Raw genomic sequence first — 19,409 nt, forward strand, 5'->3', positions numbered from 1 at the left:
TTTCCTTTTTCCCTTACTTTTTATTTTATTATCTTGATGTAGTTTTGTTTCTCATTCCTCCTTTTCCTTCTGGTTTCGTGTTAATCTCATTTAGTCTGTCTATCCCCCCTTTATTATTACTAATTTTATTGAAAACCGTTTAGATATTTGTGATAGACAGTATATCAAGTATCTAATAAACTTGAAACTTAAACAATCCCCCCCAACATCCCCGGCAGGAGGTATGCACACTACCTCTTGCCGACACCTCCCATGCACTCGGAGTGGACTAAGAGTCTGGTTGGCCAGATCCCTAAGACTCCTCCCATGGGAGTTTCAGGTAGCTGGCCAATCAAGAGTCTTAGGCCATTTCCAATGAACCCCAGAATGCACTAAGAAGGAGGTCTAAGACTCTGGTTGGCTGAGGTGCCTAAATCCCCTCCTATGGGAGGGGCCTTAGGCACCACGGCCAATCAGGACCTTAGGCCTCTCCCTGGTGCATCCCAGGATGCACCAGAAAGGGGAAGGCCCACCATTCTGAAGAGGCTGGCTTGCCGGCCGGAAGAAGTAAGCATCCCTCTGGGCAGCCTTCCTGTTAAAAGTACCTGGGGTGGGGGGTGCCAGCAGGAGGGAGTGGGCATCCCTCCTGCTGGGGATGTTGGGGGGGGAGTGCCGGCAGGAGTGAGTGGGCATCCCTCCTATTGGGGATGTTGGGGGGATGCCGGTTAGAGAATTGGGGTGATTAGGTGGGGTTAGGTGTCTGTCTGTTAGGCAGACACGATTCTGTATAGGACTCTCATGTGTGATTCTTAAAAGCCACTTAGGCGGCTGCTGAGACTAGGTGTCCTATACAGAATCAAACCCTTAATGTTAAATAAACATAAGCCTGGTGAAACCCAACAGGGCTTGAGGGAAAGTTGGCATTCAGGTAGAGAAAAGATTTTGCAGAATTACTTGTCGAAACCTACCATCTCATCTGGAGTTGTGTTCCACACAATAATGAAAGGTAAAGGTATGGATTGAAGATCAAGTAGCCACTTTGCAGATATCCTCAATAGATGCAGAACGAAAATGAGCTACAGAGGTAGATACAGCATGAACACTGTGTGCTGTCATATGGGTTTGGAGCGTCAGCCCAGCCTCAGCAAAGGAACTAGCCAAGTGAATATAGCTCTCTTGGAAACAGGAACTCCTAAGCCTTTTAGGATCAAAAGCTACAAAGAGATGGGAGGATTTTCTATGAGGTTTAGTCCAGTCCAGTTAGTATGTTAGAACACGCTTGCAGTCTAAGGTATGCAGTGCTGCATCTCCAGAAAGGGAATGTGGCTTAGGAAAGAAATAGATATTATGGAATTCCAAAACAACTTTAGGGAGAAATTTTGGATGTGTCTGTCATGATAGAATCTTACATAGAGAGGATCCAAAACAAGAGCTTGAAGTTCACTTACATGGTGTGTAGATATGAGGGCAATAAAGAAAACGACCTTCCAAGTGAGAAGTTTCAAAGAACAAGATGCAAGCAGTTCAAAGGGAGGATTCATGAGAATAGAAAGAACCACACTGAGATCTCAAGCAACATGCAGAGGCTAGAGGTGGCTTTGTGTGAAATAAGTCTTTCATGACTTGAACTGTAAAGGGATGTCAAGAAGATCTAATGCAAGACAGACATGTTGAGAGATCATTCGTGAGGTTGAAGTTATCTGTTCAATTTATCTTCCAGAATATTCTGTTTCCTCACTAAGTAAACCACTCTGAGTAGTATTTAAGAGCAGCCGCCAAGTTCAAATATTGATCGTTTCCATACAAATGATGTGAGATCCAATTCTCTTTTGTTTGTTCAGATAGAACATAGCAACTTGACTGTCTCTATGAATGAGCCTACTTATTGAAGTAGGAGGAATGTCTTGAGAGAATTCCATATTGCCCTTAACTCAAAGAGATTGATGTGTAGTGTTTGTTCATGGCGAGACCATACTTCCTGAGTATGGAGACCATAAGCTCAACCTTGAATGGTGTTCAAGAGAGTACCAGGAATCAGCTTCTGCAAGTCCAGGAGGCTGGAAAGACCATAGAAGGCAGAGCTGAGCTGGATACTCTATCTTCGGTGGGTACTCCAGAATTGGGCTCCAAAGTCGAGATCCAGCATGGGAGCGAGAAGATCCAAGGAAACAACATGGAAGGAAAGCAGGAAAATGGAGGGGTTCCTTTGCCTACACTTTGCTTGCCACCGGTTCAGAAACCCCAGGAGGTAACATTAGAATCTATTTGGGACCTTGTGGCTACTCTGCCTACATTAATTAATCCCCGTTTTCAGCATTTGGAAGATAAAATGAAAGTTCAAGGGACAGACATAAAGAACTTGCAAACAGAAATGTTAGATTTCAAGACTTCTTTAATGAGTACCAATCAAGAAATTAATTCTCTTAAAAAGGATAATATAAATTTGCGAAGAAAATTAGAGTCGCTAGAAAACTCATCACGAGCAAATAACATTAGGTTGATTAATTTCCCAAGGAGTGCTGTGTACACCCCAAGGGAATTGTTGAAGAGATATTTTCTCGAAGTATTGGAAATTTCAGAGGAATTACTACCTCCTATATCTCAAGTGTATTACCTACCGGGAAAATTACAAACTCAGCAGCAAGTAATTGCTCCTGATATGAATTTAATTGCTTTACTTGAACTTTCTGATACAGAATTAGTTACACCTGCTACATGACTATTGACGATGGCTATGGCCTTAGATAAAAATTGGCTTTTGAGAAATTTCTTTAAACATATGCAGAAAGAATTTCTAGGTTTAAAAGTAGAAATGTTTCCAGATTTAGCAAGGGATACCCAAAGGCGCTGAAAGGAATTTCTTTTATTAAAACCTGGGGTTATTGCGTTAGGGGTGACTTTTTTCCTACGTTACCTATGTAAATGTGTGGTTCATTATTCTTCTCAAAAGTATGTCTTCTTTGAACCTTTCCAATTGACTACTTTTCTTTCACTGTCGCGATTGGAGAAGGACAAAGCTATTATTTCAAGCCCTAAATAGAATTTATAAGAGGTGATTAATTTAATGAGATGTCAGCCTGACCAGTCATGTTATCCTTAGTTATTGTATATTTTTTTTGTTTGAATATTCCGTTATCTACAATTTGGATCTCATATATTGAGGACTAGAGTGATAATGAGGGGAATTTTCTTTTGTATGTATTGATTTATTTTGTTTATTGACTTGATCATATATTGCTATCTGTACAAGTTTATACTTGAAATGTAAATATGAAAATGATAAATTAAAAAAAAAAAAGAGTGTACCTATGAATTGTATGGTTTGAGATGGCTGTAGATGTGACTTTTGGTAACTGGTGGCAAACCCTAGAAGTCTGAGGAGATGAAGCGTTGAGCTGATGGCAATCTGAGTTTTCTATGATGATGAGGCCTTGATCAACCAGTTGACTAAGTAGATGAATACATAAAATCTCTCTGAGTAAAGAGCTGCCTCCATCACCAGTAGGCACTTTGTGAAGATATGAAGAGCGGAGGCCAGGCCGAAAGGCAAGACCTTGTACTGTACTGGAAAAGGTGAGATCCTATACGGAAGCGGAGGTACTTCCTATGCACAGGTAGGATTGAAATGTGAACATATAAGTCTCTCTTAGATCTAAAGAGCAAAGCCAATTGTCTTTTTCTAGTAGGGATAAGAGGGTTCTCACAGAGACTATTTAAAATTTTTCCTTCATCAAATATTTGTTTAAGCCTCAGAGGTCTCCGGTGTTTTTTTGGTAATAGGAAATACTTTGAACAGAACCCCTGCAGAGGAACAGGCTCTATTACATTCTGCTGGAAAAGGGCTAAACTAAACCTAGGCTATATACCACATCTTCTCTATAAGCAATAGAGCTCAGCACGGTTTACAAAAATTAGCAAAGAGAACAAATATAATATGATTTTGGCATATTAAGGGGAGAAGCGGAATTTACAACTTTGAAACTAGCCAAGTTTTCAGATGTTTTTGAAATGGTTGGAAAGAGCCCAAATCGTGCAGTTGAGGAGGAAGATTATTCCAAAACTCAGTAATTTTGAAAAGTAGAGACCTCCCTAATTTGCCAATGTAGATGATGCCTTTTGACGTAAAAAAGAACAATTTGAGTTTCTGAGTAGATCTGGTAATCATATGAGAGTTCTTGATGGAGGGGGGCTCTTCTGGAAGGAATTGAGAGACTCTTTTAGTAGGTGGTTTGGAGGTTTGTGGATCCAATGTAGGGAACAGCTTTCAGAGAGGTCTCACTGGTCTGCTGTGATAAGTGTCCAACTTTAGTGAAAAAAAAAGAGAGTAGTCTTCCTCAAATAAAAAGACTGAGAAACAGAGTCAGGGGGATGGTGGCAATGCTCTCTAGAAATGAGTCAAAAAGATGACTGCTGCTTAGACAAAGTCTGAGCTAGTGCCTTCTTAGTCTTTTATTGCTTTGCACAAGAGAACTGATAAGCAGGCCTAGATGATGATGAAGGGGGCTGACTGTAGCAACATTTAGTATTATAGCAAAGTACCTTAATAAGATGACAAACTATAAGATGAGAAAGATATAGAGGCCAGAGGTTTAAACAAAGTTGATATTGTCTCTGTGTGTTTTTTAATTTGATCAGCCACCTCTTCAATCTTATCTCCTAACTGAACTTTACAAGGAACATCAGAAAGGTGCTCCTGCACTGAGGTTTCAAGATCAGAGACTTTGAGCTAACACATATAGTGCATTGCTATTGCCACTGCAGATGTATGAGAAGAAACATAAAATATATTGAATATGCCTCTAGCAAGATACTTTCTCATAGTGAACAAGTTCTTAGATAATTGTTGAGATTCCTTAAGCTCGTCCTGAGGAAAGAATTCTTCAAAAGCTGGAGGTTGTTTAAGTAAAGATTTTAAATAAATAGAGGAATAGAGATGGTAATCTATTTGTTAGCATAGATTGAAAAATACATTTACCAAAGGAATCTAATGTGTTGGATTTCCTTCATGGCTGAGCAGAAGTATACGACCTTGAACTGCATGAATGCTTTAAAGCAGATTCCACAACTAGGGAATGATGTTGAAGTTGTGTTCTCTCAAACCCTGGACACTTCTGTATTCTATATATTGTGTCAATTTTTTTAGGAACTCACTGGACTGACAGTAGGGTCTCCAAGTTCTTATATAGGGTATTTGGAGGTAATTCAGTCAAGAAGCTCAAAATGTTCAGATCGAGGTTCTTCCTCTGTCTCCATTTTAATGGCCAGAGTTTGGTCTATTTGCCTTACAAAGCCAATAAAAGCTATGCATTCTGGTGGAGGAGAAAGATCAGAAGGAATGCTATAAAATTCTTCTGCTGGCAAGTTTGGGAGTTTATCATCTGAACAGTACAATATGTCTGAGTCAAACTCCTCAAAATACTCCCTCCTAGTAGAGAGTTGCGCGGGGACAGAAATCCCACCCATCCCCGCCAAAGTCCCACCCGTTCCCGTGAGGGCTCCCACCCGTCCCCGCGAGGAATCCCTCCGTCCCCACCCGTCCCCGCGAGGAATCCCCTCCGTCCCCGCCCATCCCCGTGAGGAAATCCCTCCGTCCCCACCCGTCCCTATAAACTTCAGAAATAGATATTTCATTTAATTATGCTACTGAATTAAAGGCTCTGGTAGAAACCCATTTAAAAATAAGCAAAAAGACTTTATTAATTTGGAAATATTAATTGGAAAGAATACATACTTTGTAAACGGGTTTCTACCAGACTAATCTTAAAACTTTCTTATTTCAAGATGCTTTCGACAAATCTTAATCTATACTTTGTTTACTTATCTTTTTTCCCAAAACTAACCTTTACTTCAGCGCATATCTTTTATACCATGCACCCTTATCCCTCATGTTCTATCCCTTCCCTCTATCACATTTCTTCTAATATTATGTAACTTTTCCCTTCCTCCCTATTCTTCCTCACGGTCAGGTTTGTCAGTACATGTTTTATACGTTTTCTCTAACTTTTCTAATACACCATCAACTAGTTCTTTCTATTCTATTTTAAATTTTATTGTTAACCGGTCAGATATTTGTTTTATGATCGGGATATTAAAAACTAATAAACTTGAAACCTCTAATGTTTATAAATTTTTATCAACACAACTAATATACTACTTTATCCTGAAGCAAAAAAAAAAAAAAAAAAAAAGAAAAGAAATAGAATTTTTTTCCTATCTTTGTTACCTGGTTTCTGCTTTCCTCATGTTTGCATTCAGTTCCTTCCATCCACTATCTTTCTTCTCTCTGCGTCTTCCATTTGCTCTGTTACTGTACCTCTCCCTTTCTCCCCTCTTCCAAATTGGTCTGGCACCCATCTTTTTCCCTCCGCTCCCCCCTTAGTCTGGCACCTCTGTCTTCTTCCCTGCCAGCGTCTTCTCCCCACTCTCTGTTCACCATTTCCCTTCAGCGTCTTCTCCCAATCTCTCTTCCCCATTTCCCTTCAGCGTCTTCTCCCCACTCTCTGTTCCCCATTTCCCTTCAGCGTCTTCTCCCCATTTCCCTTCAGCATCTTCTCCCCACTCTCTGTTCCCCATTTCTCTTCAACATCCTTCTCCCCACTCTGTCTTCCCCATGTCCTTTCAGCGTCCTTCTCTCCACTCTGTTTTACCTATTTCCCTTCAGCGTCTGTTCCTCTCCACCCCACCTTTCCTCACTTTCTCCCTCTCTGCCCCTTACCTTCGTGGTGCTTTCACACACCCCCCGCTGCGAGAACACCTCTTAGCCGCTTCCGCCATGCACCCGTGCCTCCCCCCCCGCACTCCCAGACAACAGGCCCGGTCCGACAAACCTCCTTGCCCTTTACCTTCGTGGCCAGCGATGTCTAAACTGCCTTCTTACAGTAGTCAGAGCGTTGATGTTGCATATGGCTGCCAGAAAGGTCGTCTCTGATGCAACTTCCGGTTGCGTCAGAGATGACCTTTACGGTCATTGTGAGCCTGCCAGAACAGATAGGGAAAATCTCTCAGAGTATTTGATCAATGTAAACCACTTAGGATGTAAGTGGTAAATAAATAAACAAATCAATGAATCAAAATATAAAATTAAACATAATTGCACAACTTTTAAAATCTGTTACACATCATTATTTAAAATAAAGCATGTCATCTTTATTGCCAAAAGCCTGTTGAAATATAAAGGTTTCCAAATTCTTGTTAAAGTCTCCAAACTTCTCACTGCTAACAAAGAGGATGGTAACCAATTCTCAAGTTCTGGACCAGCAATACAAAAAAAAAAAAAAAAGTATGACCTATCCTCCAATTACCAATGCGAAAAGATGACATCCAGTAATGCCATGGAAACATGAACTGGTACAAACGTAAGCTTGTGGAAATTATTATAGATGCATTACTATTCAGTACTAACTAAGATTCCCCATGCTATTGCAAGCCAACAATGTCTAATCAACACATTGACTTCCCATCTGCATAAGACCCTGAGGGCCTGTACCAGCAGCCCACAGGTGAGGCTCTGAACTGAAGGGGGGGGCTCAAAGTACCCCCAAGCTCAACCTGAGAATGACCCACAGACCAACCCCTGGAGATAGACATGGTCCTCAGGACTTTACCATCAAGACACCAGTTATAGCTCAGTTCTCTAGGAGATGGCATGACCAAAAACAAAACTGCACTGTACCATTTGCTGAAGGTAAAGAAAGAATTACTAGCTCCAGGATGCACCTGCTATTATACCAGTGATGTCACTGGAATTTGTCTGTTTCTTCATTACCTCCATTTGCTGGTCAGGGAATATAACTCATTGGTTTGGACTGGTCTAGATGGAAAACAAGGACATTCACTTGGATGATAAGTAGATGAAATAGAGCCAAATATCTGGGAACTACCTAGCTAAGGATCACCTTCAAATACATAGAGAGAACACAAATAGTAACTAAAGAAGAAAAACTCTCTGGCACAATGGAAGTACTATGGGAAGAATTAGAAGTACGTCTGAGAGACTGAGATCATACTACACATACCATGGGCTTAAGGAGTGAGGTTTATTATTGTTACAATATGCGCAACACTAAAGAAACAGAGAAACTGCCCCAAGAAAACTAGCCATTTGATAAAGGAGAAAGTACAAGAACAAAACAGCACTAACAGAACTGTCAGTACCAAGCAACTGTTCTGTGATAAGTGTGCTGAAAGAACCTCAATTATGAAAAAACAGCAATCGGCCCCCAAAATATGGTAGAATACAGAAACTGTCCCAACTGCATTGGAATATCCAGGTTGGAATGTGCACAATGGCCTGATTAAAAGGTTTTCAAAACATATGCTGGTATGTTGTCTGCACATATCACACCTTACACTCCAGGAGGAAGCTCTCTTTAAAACAATACTAGTGCTGAGATAGTCATTAACAATGAATCAGAGACGGAGATAATCTCCAACTTATCCTGGCACACAAGTTTATTGCCATCTTAGTATGAGGAGAAGGGGAGGAACTAATTTGGAGATACTATTTGTTTATTGGTTTTCTAGCCCATCCTCCCAAGGAGCCCAGAACGGGTTACAACTGTACATTCACAGTACGTCTGAAGACATTAGACAACTCAAAGTACCTTTTTTCTTCTTCTTTGTTTTCTTACTGCTACGGCCTTTTTGCTGCTCTTCCATTATTCTCTCTTCTGCTATTTGAGAGCTGTCAGCACGACTCAATGTCGACATTAGCCAGGCATAAAGAAACTCAGAAAGATACCTAAATAGATTACAGAATACACGTGTTAATATAGAGTAGCAATAATAAAGTATTTATCTACCGATTTTACCATAAAGTTCTAAGCAATTTACATGTGTAAGCAGTCACGATAATAACTTGTCAAATCTGATACAAAATCACTCTGCTGTATTCAGATGTTACTTTTAGAAATTATATCAACTTATAATGAAACATGTGCTCAGAGACATGGAGGCAAAAACAAGGGGCGAACCCCAAGAATGTTGCCTCGCCATCCAATCATCGCATATTCAATATATTTCAGTTGATATGGGAAAACATACAAAATCACTGCTGTGTTCAGATATTATCAAAAGTTCCAGATCATTTAAAGATGTAACCAATAGGTTTCCTTCCTCCACCAGTTTTAATCTTTAAATGATTTGGAACTTTTTAAGACAAAACCACCTTTGATATAACATTACATCTTCGGTTACATCTTTGGTTACATCTTTAACTGATGGAGGAAGGAACCTGTTCGTTACATCTTTAAATGATCTGGAACTTTTGATACAACACTACCTTTGATATAATGTTTTGAATCAAGGATTTGGTTCCCTGACGCAAAATCGAAACGGGCCACGTCGGAACCTGCAATTTAAGATAAGTTTGTTATTTTGGAACTTCTAACTTTATGAGAACGTGATAGACTGTGGATACACAGCATATTGAATACTTTTTGATATCAACTGAAATATATTGAGTATGCAATGATTGGGTGGTGAGGCGACATTCTTGGGGTTCGCCCCTTGTTTTTGCCTCCATGTCTCTGAGCACATTTCATTATAAGTTGATATGATTTCTAAAAGTAATATCTGAACACAGCAGTGATTTTGTATGTTTTCCCATATCTCCTTTAATCACTCACACGATATAGAGTACCTAGTTTGTGGTCCCCCTTATCAATTCATTTGACTAAGACAATAACTTGGGAATTACAAAAGAAAATTAGTTATAATCAATTAAAAAGAATTAGTAAAAATCAATTAAGAATATATATTTCTTAAATAACACTGTTTTTAAATTTTTTCTAAATACTAAATAAGAATGACAACCTAATAAAAAATCTTTAAATTCACCCCCAATTTTGGAAGCCAAGTAAGCAATAAGTTTCTGAAAAATCTTCAACCTTTTTCTACCTTTCACAGAGGGGAACAGTAAGGGACAATTATAATGAGATCTTCTATGTTTATTTTTTGTTTGAAATAATTTTTATTAGTCAGAAAAAATGAACATTCTCTTTATCTCCTTAGTTTGATTAATTCTCTTACTGGGAATTTAAACTTTCTGCATATGCAGATGATATATTATTATATTTAAGAGAACCGGGGAATACTGTTCCAAGTTTACTTAATCTTCTAGAGAAATTTGGAAAATTTTCTGGATATAAAATTAATTGGAGTAAATCGGAAATTCTTCCAATTAATGTTCATTGTACCAAAGGATTATTTGATTCATATTCATTTATTTGGAAAGAGGAAGGTTTAAAATATTTAGGAATTATTATCAAAATATACAATTGAAGACAGTCAAAGAAAATGAAAAGCTTTTATTAAAAAAAATAACAGAAATGTGTGAGCAATGGAATCCTTTACATCTTTCTTGGTGGGGAAGAGTTCAAACAATTAAAATGATGATATTGCCTGTGGTTTGTTATCAAATGAGTATGATACCAATATTTTTTCAGGGGTCATTCTATAAAAAGTTAAACAATGTTCTTACAAAATTTGTTTGGTTTGGGAAAAGACCCAGAATTGCTTTAGTATCTTTACAAAGACCAATTGTGGAGGGAGGGGTAAATTTTCCAAATTTTTATAGGTACCATCAAGCCTATATTCTAAGACAGGGTATGTATTGGATCCTCCCAGATCTCATGGAGAATGTACCGGATTGGCTATATCTAGAATGGCGGCTCCTGTTCCCATTACATTTAGAACATCTAATTAGTATAAAAATGCCTAGACGATATAAAGATAACAGAATTCTATTGGATACTTGGAAGACATAGCACAGTTACTTACCGTAACAGGTGTTATCCAGGGACAGCAGGCATATATTCTCACATGTGGGTGACGTCATCTACGGAGCCCCCGCGCGGACAGCTTTTCAAGCAAACTTGATTGAAGTTTCAAGTTTGCACACTGCACCACGCATGTGCTAGCCTTCCTGCCCACTAGAGGGCGCATCCCCACCTCGTGGTCCTCAGTTCCATATCAAGCAAAGAAGCCATCCCCGGGGAGATGGGCGGATTGTGAGAATATATGCCTGCTGTCCCTGGATAACACCTGTTACGGTAAGTAACTGTGCTTTATCCCAGGACAAGCAGGCATGATATTCTCACATGTGGGTGACCTCCAAGCCAACCCAAAAAAAAGGGCAGGTGGGAGGATGGCAATCTAGGAAAACAGGTTACGTAACACCGACTGGCCAAACCGGCCGTCGCTTCTGGACAAAGTGTCCAGACAGTAGTGGGAGGTGAACGTATGAACCGAAGACCAAGTGGCAGCTTTACATATGTCCTCCACATGAGTAGCCCTCCTGACAAGTGATATAGGCCATCGCCGTGGCAATGTCTGACAGAACCCGGACCAATTTGCCTGACAAGAAGGAATGGAAGACTAACAGCACCAGCTGGATAGCTCAGGTTTCCAGAACCCTGATCAATCAGGACGCTTCCTCTGTGGACCAGGTGCCCTGAGCTGAGTGACCTAGACACTGAGCTCCCCAACTGAGAAGACTGGCATCCGTGAGAAGCACCGTCCACTGTGGCCTATCCAGACTTGTCCCTTGAACAAGATGGGAGGTCTGGAACCACCAACGAAGACTGGAGTGAGCCAAGCTCCTCAGAGGAACAGGGTGATCTAGACTGAGGGTCTGGGGCGACCACCTTTGAAGAAGGGCATACTGAAGAGGATGCATATGGACCCAAGCCCATCTCATCACATCGAGGGAAGCCGCCACTGACCCCAAGACTTAGAGGAAAACCTGCACCTGAGGACCCTGGGATGCTATAAGCAGGCAAATTTGAGAGAGTAATTTGCTTACCTGGGCCTCTGGGAGGAAGACCTCCCACAAGGAGGTGTCGCACACCACCCCAAGATACTCCAGGCGCTGCGAGGGGACCAACCAGCTCTTGGCAAGGTTGACAACTCATCCCAGCGACTGCAGGAACTCCACCACCTGAGCCGTGACCCGGGTGCTCTCATGGAAGGATTTTGCAAATGAACCAGTTGTCCCGGTAAGGATGCACCAGAATGCCCTTTGTCTGCAAGGCTGCCACAACGACCACCATAACCTTGGTGAATGTCCGGGGAGCCGTGGCCAGACCAAAAGGGAACGCACAGAACTGAAAGTGCTGGCCCTAGATCGCAAAACGAAGGAAGCGCTGATGTGAGTTCTGGATTGGAATGTGCAAGTATCAGGTCGAGAAAGGTTAGATACTCCCCCAGCTGTACCGCCAGAATCACCGATTGCAGAGTCTCCATGTGAAAAGACGGAACTGTAAGAGTCCTGTTGACCCCCTTCAAAACTAAGATGGGTTGAAAAGTCTCCTCTTTCTTGGGCACCACAAAGTAAATCAAGTACCTGCCGGTGCCCGACTCTGGAGGGGGCACTGGAACCACACCTCTGAGATCTAGCAATCTTTTAAGGATCTGTCGAAAAACCTGCTTTTTCCACGGTGCATGACAAGAAGCTAGAAAATGATCTGGCAAGGAATGGGCAAACTAAAGAGCAGAACCGTCCCGAATCACCTCCAGCCGAGCACCCACCAGAACCAGAGGGTGCGCGGGCACAGTCATTGGGGAGGATGGACAACGGGGGAACTGACGGAGGGATTCTCAGCCTCCCATAGGGCCTGACAGGGCTGCATTCGCAGAAAGAAACGACCCCTGGCAAAATCAGAGGTCAGGTAGTGAGCAGTCCCACACTCAGGGCGGTACCTGTGGAAATCTCGCAGACTCCCCTGAGCAGTGCCACCTTGAAGAGCCTAGCAAGCACTGTGTTCAGGCAGGCAGGGCACTTTAGAGTCCATCAGAGTTTGAACTAACTAGTCCAAAACCTCTGACAAACAACAAGGGCCTCCGAAAAAGAAAATTTAGAGAGTTTAGAGATGGACACCGCATCCGTCGACCAAGCCCAAAGCCAGAAGGTCTGACGCGCAGTTATGGATTTGAGAGACAACCGCAAGAAGTCATAGAGGGCATCTGAGAGGAAAGAGGTAGCCATCTTAATCTTCGCCACCTTCTGACCATCAGACTCACTGTCAAGGACCCGCTCGGCCCACAGAAACACAGCCCGAGTCACCAGTCCTGCAAATAGCTACCTGGACCCCCATGGCAGGCATCAAAATTCTGTTTAAGAATGGTCTCCAACTTACGCTCCTCAGAGTCTGTTATGACAGAACTGCCCTCGACGGGCACAATATGCTGCGTAGCAATAGCTGAGACCACCGCGTCCATCATTGGCGACTTTAAGGTAGCCCTAGCTCCCACTGGGACGGAATACAAACAAGCCAAGGAGCGCGCAAATCGAAAAGACACCTCCAGCGAAGTCCACTGTGCCAGGATAAAATCCAGAAATAAAAAATGGATATATTGGACAAGAGAGGGAAGCAGAGGAAATCCCCCAAAGAAGAGGGTCCTCCACATTCGGGGTCGCAGGTGGCACCTCTTCAAAGTGTAACACCGAGGAGATCTGCTGAATCAGATTGGAGAGCTTGTCCCTCTGAAAAAGGCACACCTTTTCGCTGGTAGACAGAAAAAAAACAAGTTCCGGTACCAGCGGCCATCCCTTCAGAGAATCCTGAAGGTGTTCCCAAGGGTCCAGGTCCTCATGCATTAGTTAAAACTCTCCTCAGACAACAAGTCCTCATTAGAAGTGATATGCGGGTGCCTGGATGAGGAGGAGGGGGGACGCAAAAAGAATTAAGGGGTCAAAACATCAGGGGGCGCAGAGGGAACAAACTCTCTGGACACAAGTAGGACCCCTGGCCGCCAATATGCTTTACACAAAGCAAAAAGAAAATGAAGGAGGAAAAACCCTCTCGGCGGCCTCATGGGACTCCCTGCATCAGCAGGAGGCCCTGTTATAACCTGTCCCTGTTAAGTCAAAACAGGGAGAAGGCACCTGAGGCTAAATACAAGATGGAGGGGCTATCTGAGGAAAAACGGCAAAAAATGTGCCAAAAATAGCCCCTCCAAAAATAGTGGCTGAGAAGACTGAACTGCCACAGCCGCTAAAGCAGGCAAAAGCTGGCATCAGCTGAGAGAAAAAAACAGCTGACAGGAAATCCCTCCATGGGCGGCAGGAAAAGATCGGGCTTCCCTGCAAAGCTGTGTCGGCCGCGAGACACTAGCAGCGGGGAGCCTTGGACATCAGCAACCGAAGATAAGACTTTCACAATCGCACTGGCCCGAACAGCTGTTTTCAAGCTGGCTGCGAGTACCTCATGTCTGGACCAAATTGTGCATCTCTCTCCCTGAGAAGTGGTCAATTCCTCCATACGCAACCTAGTAATTTACAGCATGTTTAAAGGGAAAGCAATCCTTTAGACGGGCACTGCCTCAAGATTTTTTTTTTTTCCCACAGAACAGACTCCACTTGCTCTCTAAACAATATGCTTTACCACCAGGGGGTAAGACTTACTGTTGAGGCACCTCTACAAAAATTTGGGGAGGTGGAGGAAGGTGGGGGGAGGGACCCTGCTCAAGACCCACCGGGTTTGACACCCCCAAGGTCAGACGGACCCCCAAACAGGGTCCACCCAAGCTCAATCCGGCAACAAAAAGGGACAAAAATTCCTAAACAAATTCTAACAGCCCTACCAAAGAAAATGGGTACAGCTCACCACACCTGCTGGACACTGAGAGAAGACTGAGGTAATTAGGGAGGGGGGGTCACATGATATGTACAGTTCCAAAGTTTTGTCTCAGTCTCCATCTGCTGGTCATGATGCGATATATACCAGCTTGTAAGATTAATCCTATAACGGTCTGGAGAGTGCTAAAGAAAATAAAGATTAAACTCGAGCAGAACAGACAAGCTTCCCTACTCCTCGCTTGTAGAGAGTAAGACTGAGTGGGTGGAGCTCAGTCTAGAGTGATAGGAGCTGGAGCATGAAAACAAAACTGTGGGCTCTCTACAACCCTTGAAGCTAATGAGGTAGTTTAACCCGCTGGTTAAGACTACTTGTCCTGTTGCACAAGAAGTTGGAGTTATGTACCTTAAGAGACAATTAGGCCTTAGGAATAAAAATATGCTTTAAAACCTTAGTAGACAGAAATGTAAACTTAGCTAAACCACAAGCATGAAACAATGTTTGTGCTATGAACAGAAAGAAAGTCTGGTCTCCAGATATAAGAAGCAGAGAAAGATAAGAACAAATTATTTCCCATAGTGGAGCCACACACTCTGCGGGAGAAGGTAATGGCAAACCACTCCTGTACTCTGCCATGAAATATCACAGGGTGGATTCCTCATTATGTTTGTTGCCAAAAGTCGGTGGCTGACTTGGTAGCATGATCCATCCATCCATTAATTTCCCAGAAAGAACTGGGGGAACTTTCTAGATGAAGAAATAGGAATTGGCTAGTGGATGGAAGTATAGAAAAAGTCTACCTGCTTAACATCTGCATGCAAGATGAATATCTGTAATTCTGTTTTTCACTTTATGATATTGGTTCCACAATTTTTCCTATAAAAAGTGAGCTTTGCATAAAGTAATTTGGAGAACAATCAGACCTAGAGAGAAACTTTGTTACTCTGAGTTTCGATTGTTTTCCTTGCCTGGCAATATCACAATGTACAGTGAATAAAAACTGTCTAATTTATTAGACTCAATTCTTTCCGCAATACTTCTATAAAGAAAAACTATTTACAGAACTTTTATCTTCTCCAGTTAACAGAAAGCAAACTTACCAGTATATATAGTAGTATTCATGCATGCTGTAGAGTTCCAGTTCAAAACCACTAAGCAGATACTGGATCATAATACGAAGATTATGATAGAGGACCCAGGTACCCAAGCAGGCCAAATGCTGTCTCTGAGGTTCCTGTTTCAATAACATGCTGTGAAGGGCTGCATCAACCTTCTCTGCCTGCCAGGAATAAAGAAAGATATATCAGAAAACCATGCTGTTTTGAAGTATGGGGAAGGAGACATGCAGGAAGAAATACAGAACACATGAAATGATTTGCCCTCCAGTTCTTAAAATTTTTATTTTATACAAGAATCTGAAAATAAATTTGCACACTTACCTGATATAAGTGGATTTTTTTTTTCAGTGGTAAGGCAGTGTTTCTGGTCCCAATTAGGCCCATAGAACACAGGTGTCAAATACAAGATCCGCGAGCTGAATCCGGCTCGCCTGGCTATTTTATGCAGCCTGTGGTGCAATGCGGCATTTTTCTCATTGCCACCCCCTGGTATTTTACTTTCTATCCGGCTCCCTCCTCCTCACTTCCGCAGCCATTTGTGCACAAAGCTGCAGGTGGTGGCAGCTCCTCGCACTCCGCTTTCGGTTGAGGTGCAGGACACGCATAGGAGCCCGCAGCTTTGTGCACAAATGACTGTATAAGTGAGGAGGAGGCAGCCAGCCAGAAGGTAAACACCTGCCGGAGGGAGGCACCTAGTTGAGGCACAGAACGAAGGGAGGGAGGGAGGCATATTGGGACTCCAAAAAGAGGGAGCATAAACTTCGGACAAATGATAGAAGGAGGGAGGGGGCATGAACTTGGAACATAGAATGAAGGGAAGGAAAGAGGGGAGCATGAGGCCATAGAATGGAAGAATGGAGAGAGCAACGGGAAGAGATGCTGAAGTGAGGGAGGGAATAAATAGGGACATGAAACAAAATACAGCCACGGCTAAATCGAAGCCCACAGGCTGAGGCCATGGACCAGGCCCCGACGTGACACAACTGAAAAAATTAAACATAGACTTACAGCGATCCTGTAAAAATAAGAAAATAAATGAGCCGCGGTGAGAGAAGGCACGAGTAAACATAGAAACATAGAAGATGACGGCAGAAAAGGGCTATAGCCCATCAAGTCTGCCCACCCTACTGACCCATCCTCTTAAGTCTATACCTAGCGACCGATATTCCAGTTCGACTCTCGTAGGGATCCCACATAGGTATCCCATTTATTCTTAAAGTCCAGCACGCTGCTGGCCTCGATCACCTGCGCTGGAAGCTCATTCCAATGGTCAACTACTCTTTCTGTGAAGAAATACTTCCTGATGTCGCTATGAAATTTCCCGCCTCTGAGTTTGAGCGCATGCCCTCTAGTGGCAGAGGGTCCCCTGAGAAAGAAGATATCATCTTCCACCTCGATATGTCCCGTGATGTATTTAAATGTCTCAATCATGTCTCCTCTTTCCCTACGTTCTTCTAGAGTGTAGAGCTGTAGTTTGTTTAGTCTCTCCTCGTACGAGAGACTCTTTAGCCCCGAGATCCTCCTGGTGGCCATCCGTTGAACCGATTCGATTCTAAGCACATCTTTACGGTAATGTGGCCTCCAGAATTGTACACAGTATTCCAGATGAGGTCTCACCATGGTTCTGTACAATGGCATTATGACTTCAGGCTTCTTGCTGACAAAGCTTCTACTGATACATCCAATCATCTGCCTTGCTTTAGATGAAGCCTTCTCCACTTGATTGGCAGTTTTCATGTCTGCACTGATGATTACTCCTAGGTCTCGTTCCGCCGAAGTACAAGTTAAAGTTTCTCCATTCAAGGTGTAATTTCTGCATGGATTACCGCTACCGAGGTGCATAACCTTACATTTCCCAGCGTTAAAGCCCAACTGCCAGGTCGAGGACCATCTTTCCAATGTAAGCAGGTCCTGTGCCATACTATCCTGTAAAGTACATTCCCTTACTATATTGCATAGTTTAGCGTCGTCGGCGAATAATGTTATTTTACCATGAAGCCCCTGAGTCAGATCCCCTATGAATATGTTGAAAAGGAGTGGGCCCAGGACTGAACCCTGCGGTACTCCGCTGGTCACCTCCGATGTTTTAGAGAGGGTACCGTTAACCATTACCCTTTGAAGTCTTCCACTTAGCCAATCATTGACCCAAGTAGTTAGTGTTTCTCCTAACCCCATCAATTTCATTTTGCTCAACAGCCTGCAGTGTGGGACGCTATCAAATGCTTTACTGAAATCCAGGTACACGATGTCCATAGACTCTCCCAAGTCTAGCTTCCTTGTCACCCAGTCAAAGAAGCTGATGAGATTAGATTGGCAGGACCTACCCCCGGTGAATCCATGTTGATTGGGATCCCGTAGATTTCCCTCAGACAGGATCGTGTCTAATTTGCGTTTAATTAAAGTTTCCATGAGTTTACACACTATTGATGTGAGACTCACCGGCCTGTAATTCGCAGCCTCTGCCCTGCAACCCTTTTTGTGTAGAGGAATGACGTTGGCTGTTTTCCAGTCCAAGGGTACTCTTCCCGTGCTTAGGGAGAGATTGAAGAGTGCAGCTAGCGGTATCGCCAGGACATCGCACAACTCTTTGAGCACTCTTGGGTGCAGATTGTCTGGTCCCATGGCTTTATTTACCTTTAGTCTTGACAGTTCACTGTAAACTTCACCTGGTGTAAACTCAAAATTTTGAAACGGGTCGTTCGCACTTGACTTAGCCTCTAACTGAGGACCGTGTCCTGGTGCCTCGCAAGTGAAGACAGAGCAGAAGTATTCGTTCAGTAGTTCGGCTTTATCTGAATCTGCTTCCACGTAATTCCCATCCGGTTTGCTAAGGCGTACTATCCCGTCTGTGTTCTTTTTCCTATCACTAATATACCTGAAGAAGGATTTGTCCCCCTTCTTAATGTTCTTTGCTAGAGTTTCTTCCACACGAAGTTTGGCCTCCCTAATTGCTGTTTTGACCGCTGTAGATCTGGTCCTATATTCCATGATGGCTTCTCTTGTTTCCGTACACTTGTAGGAAAGAAATGCTTTTTTCTTCTCCTTAACAAGGTGTGAGATCTCTGCGGTGAACCATTGGGGTTTACTGTTTCTTTGTCGTTTATTTACTGATTTTATGAAGCGGCTAGTTGCTTCATGTATGGTTGATTTCAGTGTTAACCACTTATCTTCTACATCATCGGTCTCCACTTGGTCCTGCAGCGTCCGATGTACGAAATCTCCCATGCGTGTGAAGTCTGTGCCGCGGAAATGGAGTACCTTTGTTTTCGTGTTTGATCTAGGGAAGCCTTTCCTAAGGTTGAACCATATTATGGAGGCTAGCGTATCTCCTACTGAGACCTCTGAAACGCTTTCCCCGTTGGTGAGTACCAGGTCGAGGATCACCTGGGCCCTAGTGGGCTCCATCACCATTTGTTTGAGACGGGCTCCCTTTATGGAGTTTAATAACCTCCTACTAGCGCTGGTTGTCGCTGAAAGTGTGCCCCAGTCTGTATCAGGCATATTGAAGTCCCCAAGTAGTACAGTGTCTCCCCTTAGAGTGATATTCTCAATGTCTTCAATTAGGTCTGTGTCCATGTCATCCAGTTGTCTAGGGGGTCTGTATACCACACCAAGATACAGGCACTTTTCTCTGCCTCTTGCCAGGTTTACCCAGAGGGATTCCCCTGTGTATTTGACATCTGTAATCCTGGTGGTTTTGATGTCCTCTTTAATATATAATGCTACCCCCCCCACC

At 42.9% G+C, this 19,409-nt stretch overlaps 1 protein-coding gene across 3 annotated transcripts in view; it reads right to left on the bottom strand.

Annotated features, from left to right (window-relative positions):
* Positions 1–19,409, bottom strand: part of NAA35 (N-alpha-acetyltransferase 35, NatC auxiliary subunit) — a 356,679-nt gene that overhangs the window by 63,180 nt on the left and 274,090 nt on the right. For all 3 annotated transcript variants that reach the window (XM_033927824.1, XM_033927815.1, XM_033927834.1), the window contains exons 17-18: positions 15,656–15,834; positions 8,583–8,719 (exon numbers count right to left, since the gene is read on the bottom strand). In XM_033927824.1, the coding sequence (XP_033783715.1) occupies positions 8,583–8,719; positions 15,656–15,834 (316 nt within the window). The remainder of the gene's footprint in view (positions 1–8,582; positions 8,720–15,655; positions 15,835–19,409) is intronic.

This window comes from Geotrypetes seraphini, chromosome 1, assembly GCF_902459505.1.
Source record: "Geotrypetes seraphini chromosome 1, aGeoSer1.1, whole genome shotgun sequence".
In the NCBI taxonomy this organism is placed as follows: Eukaryota; Metazoa; Chordata; class Amphibia; order Gymnophiona; family Dermophiidae; genus Geotrypetes; species Geotrypetes seraphini.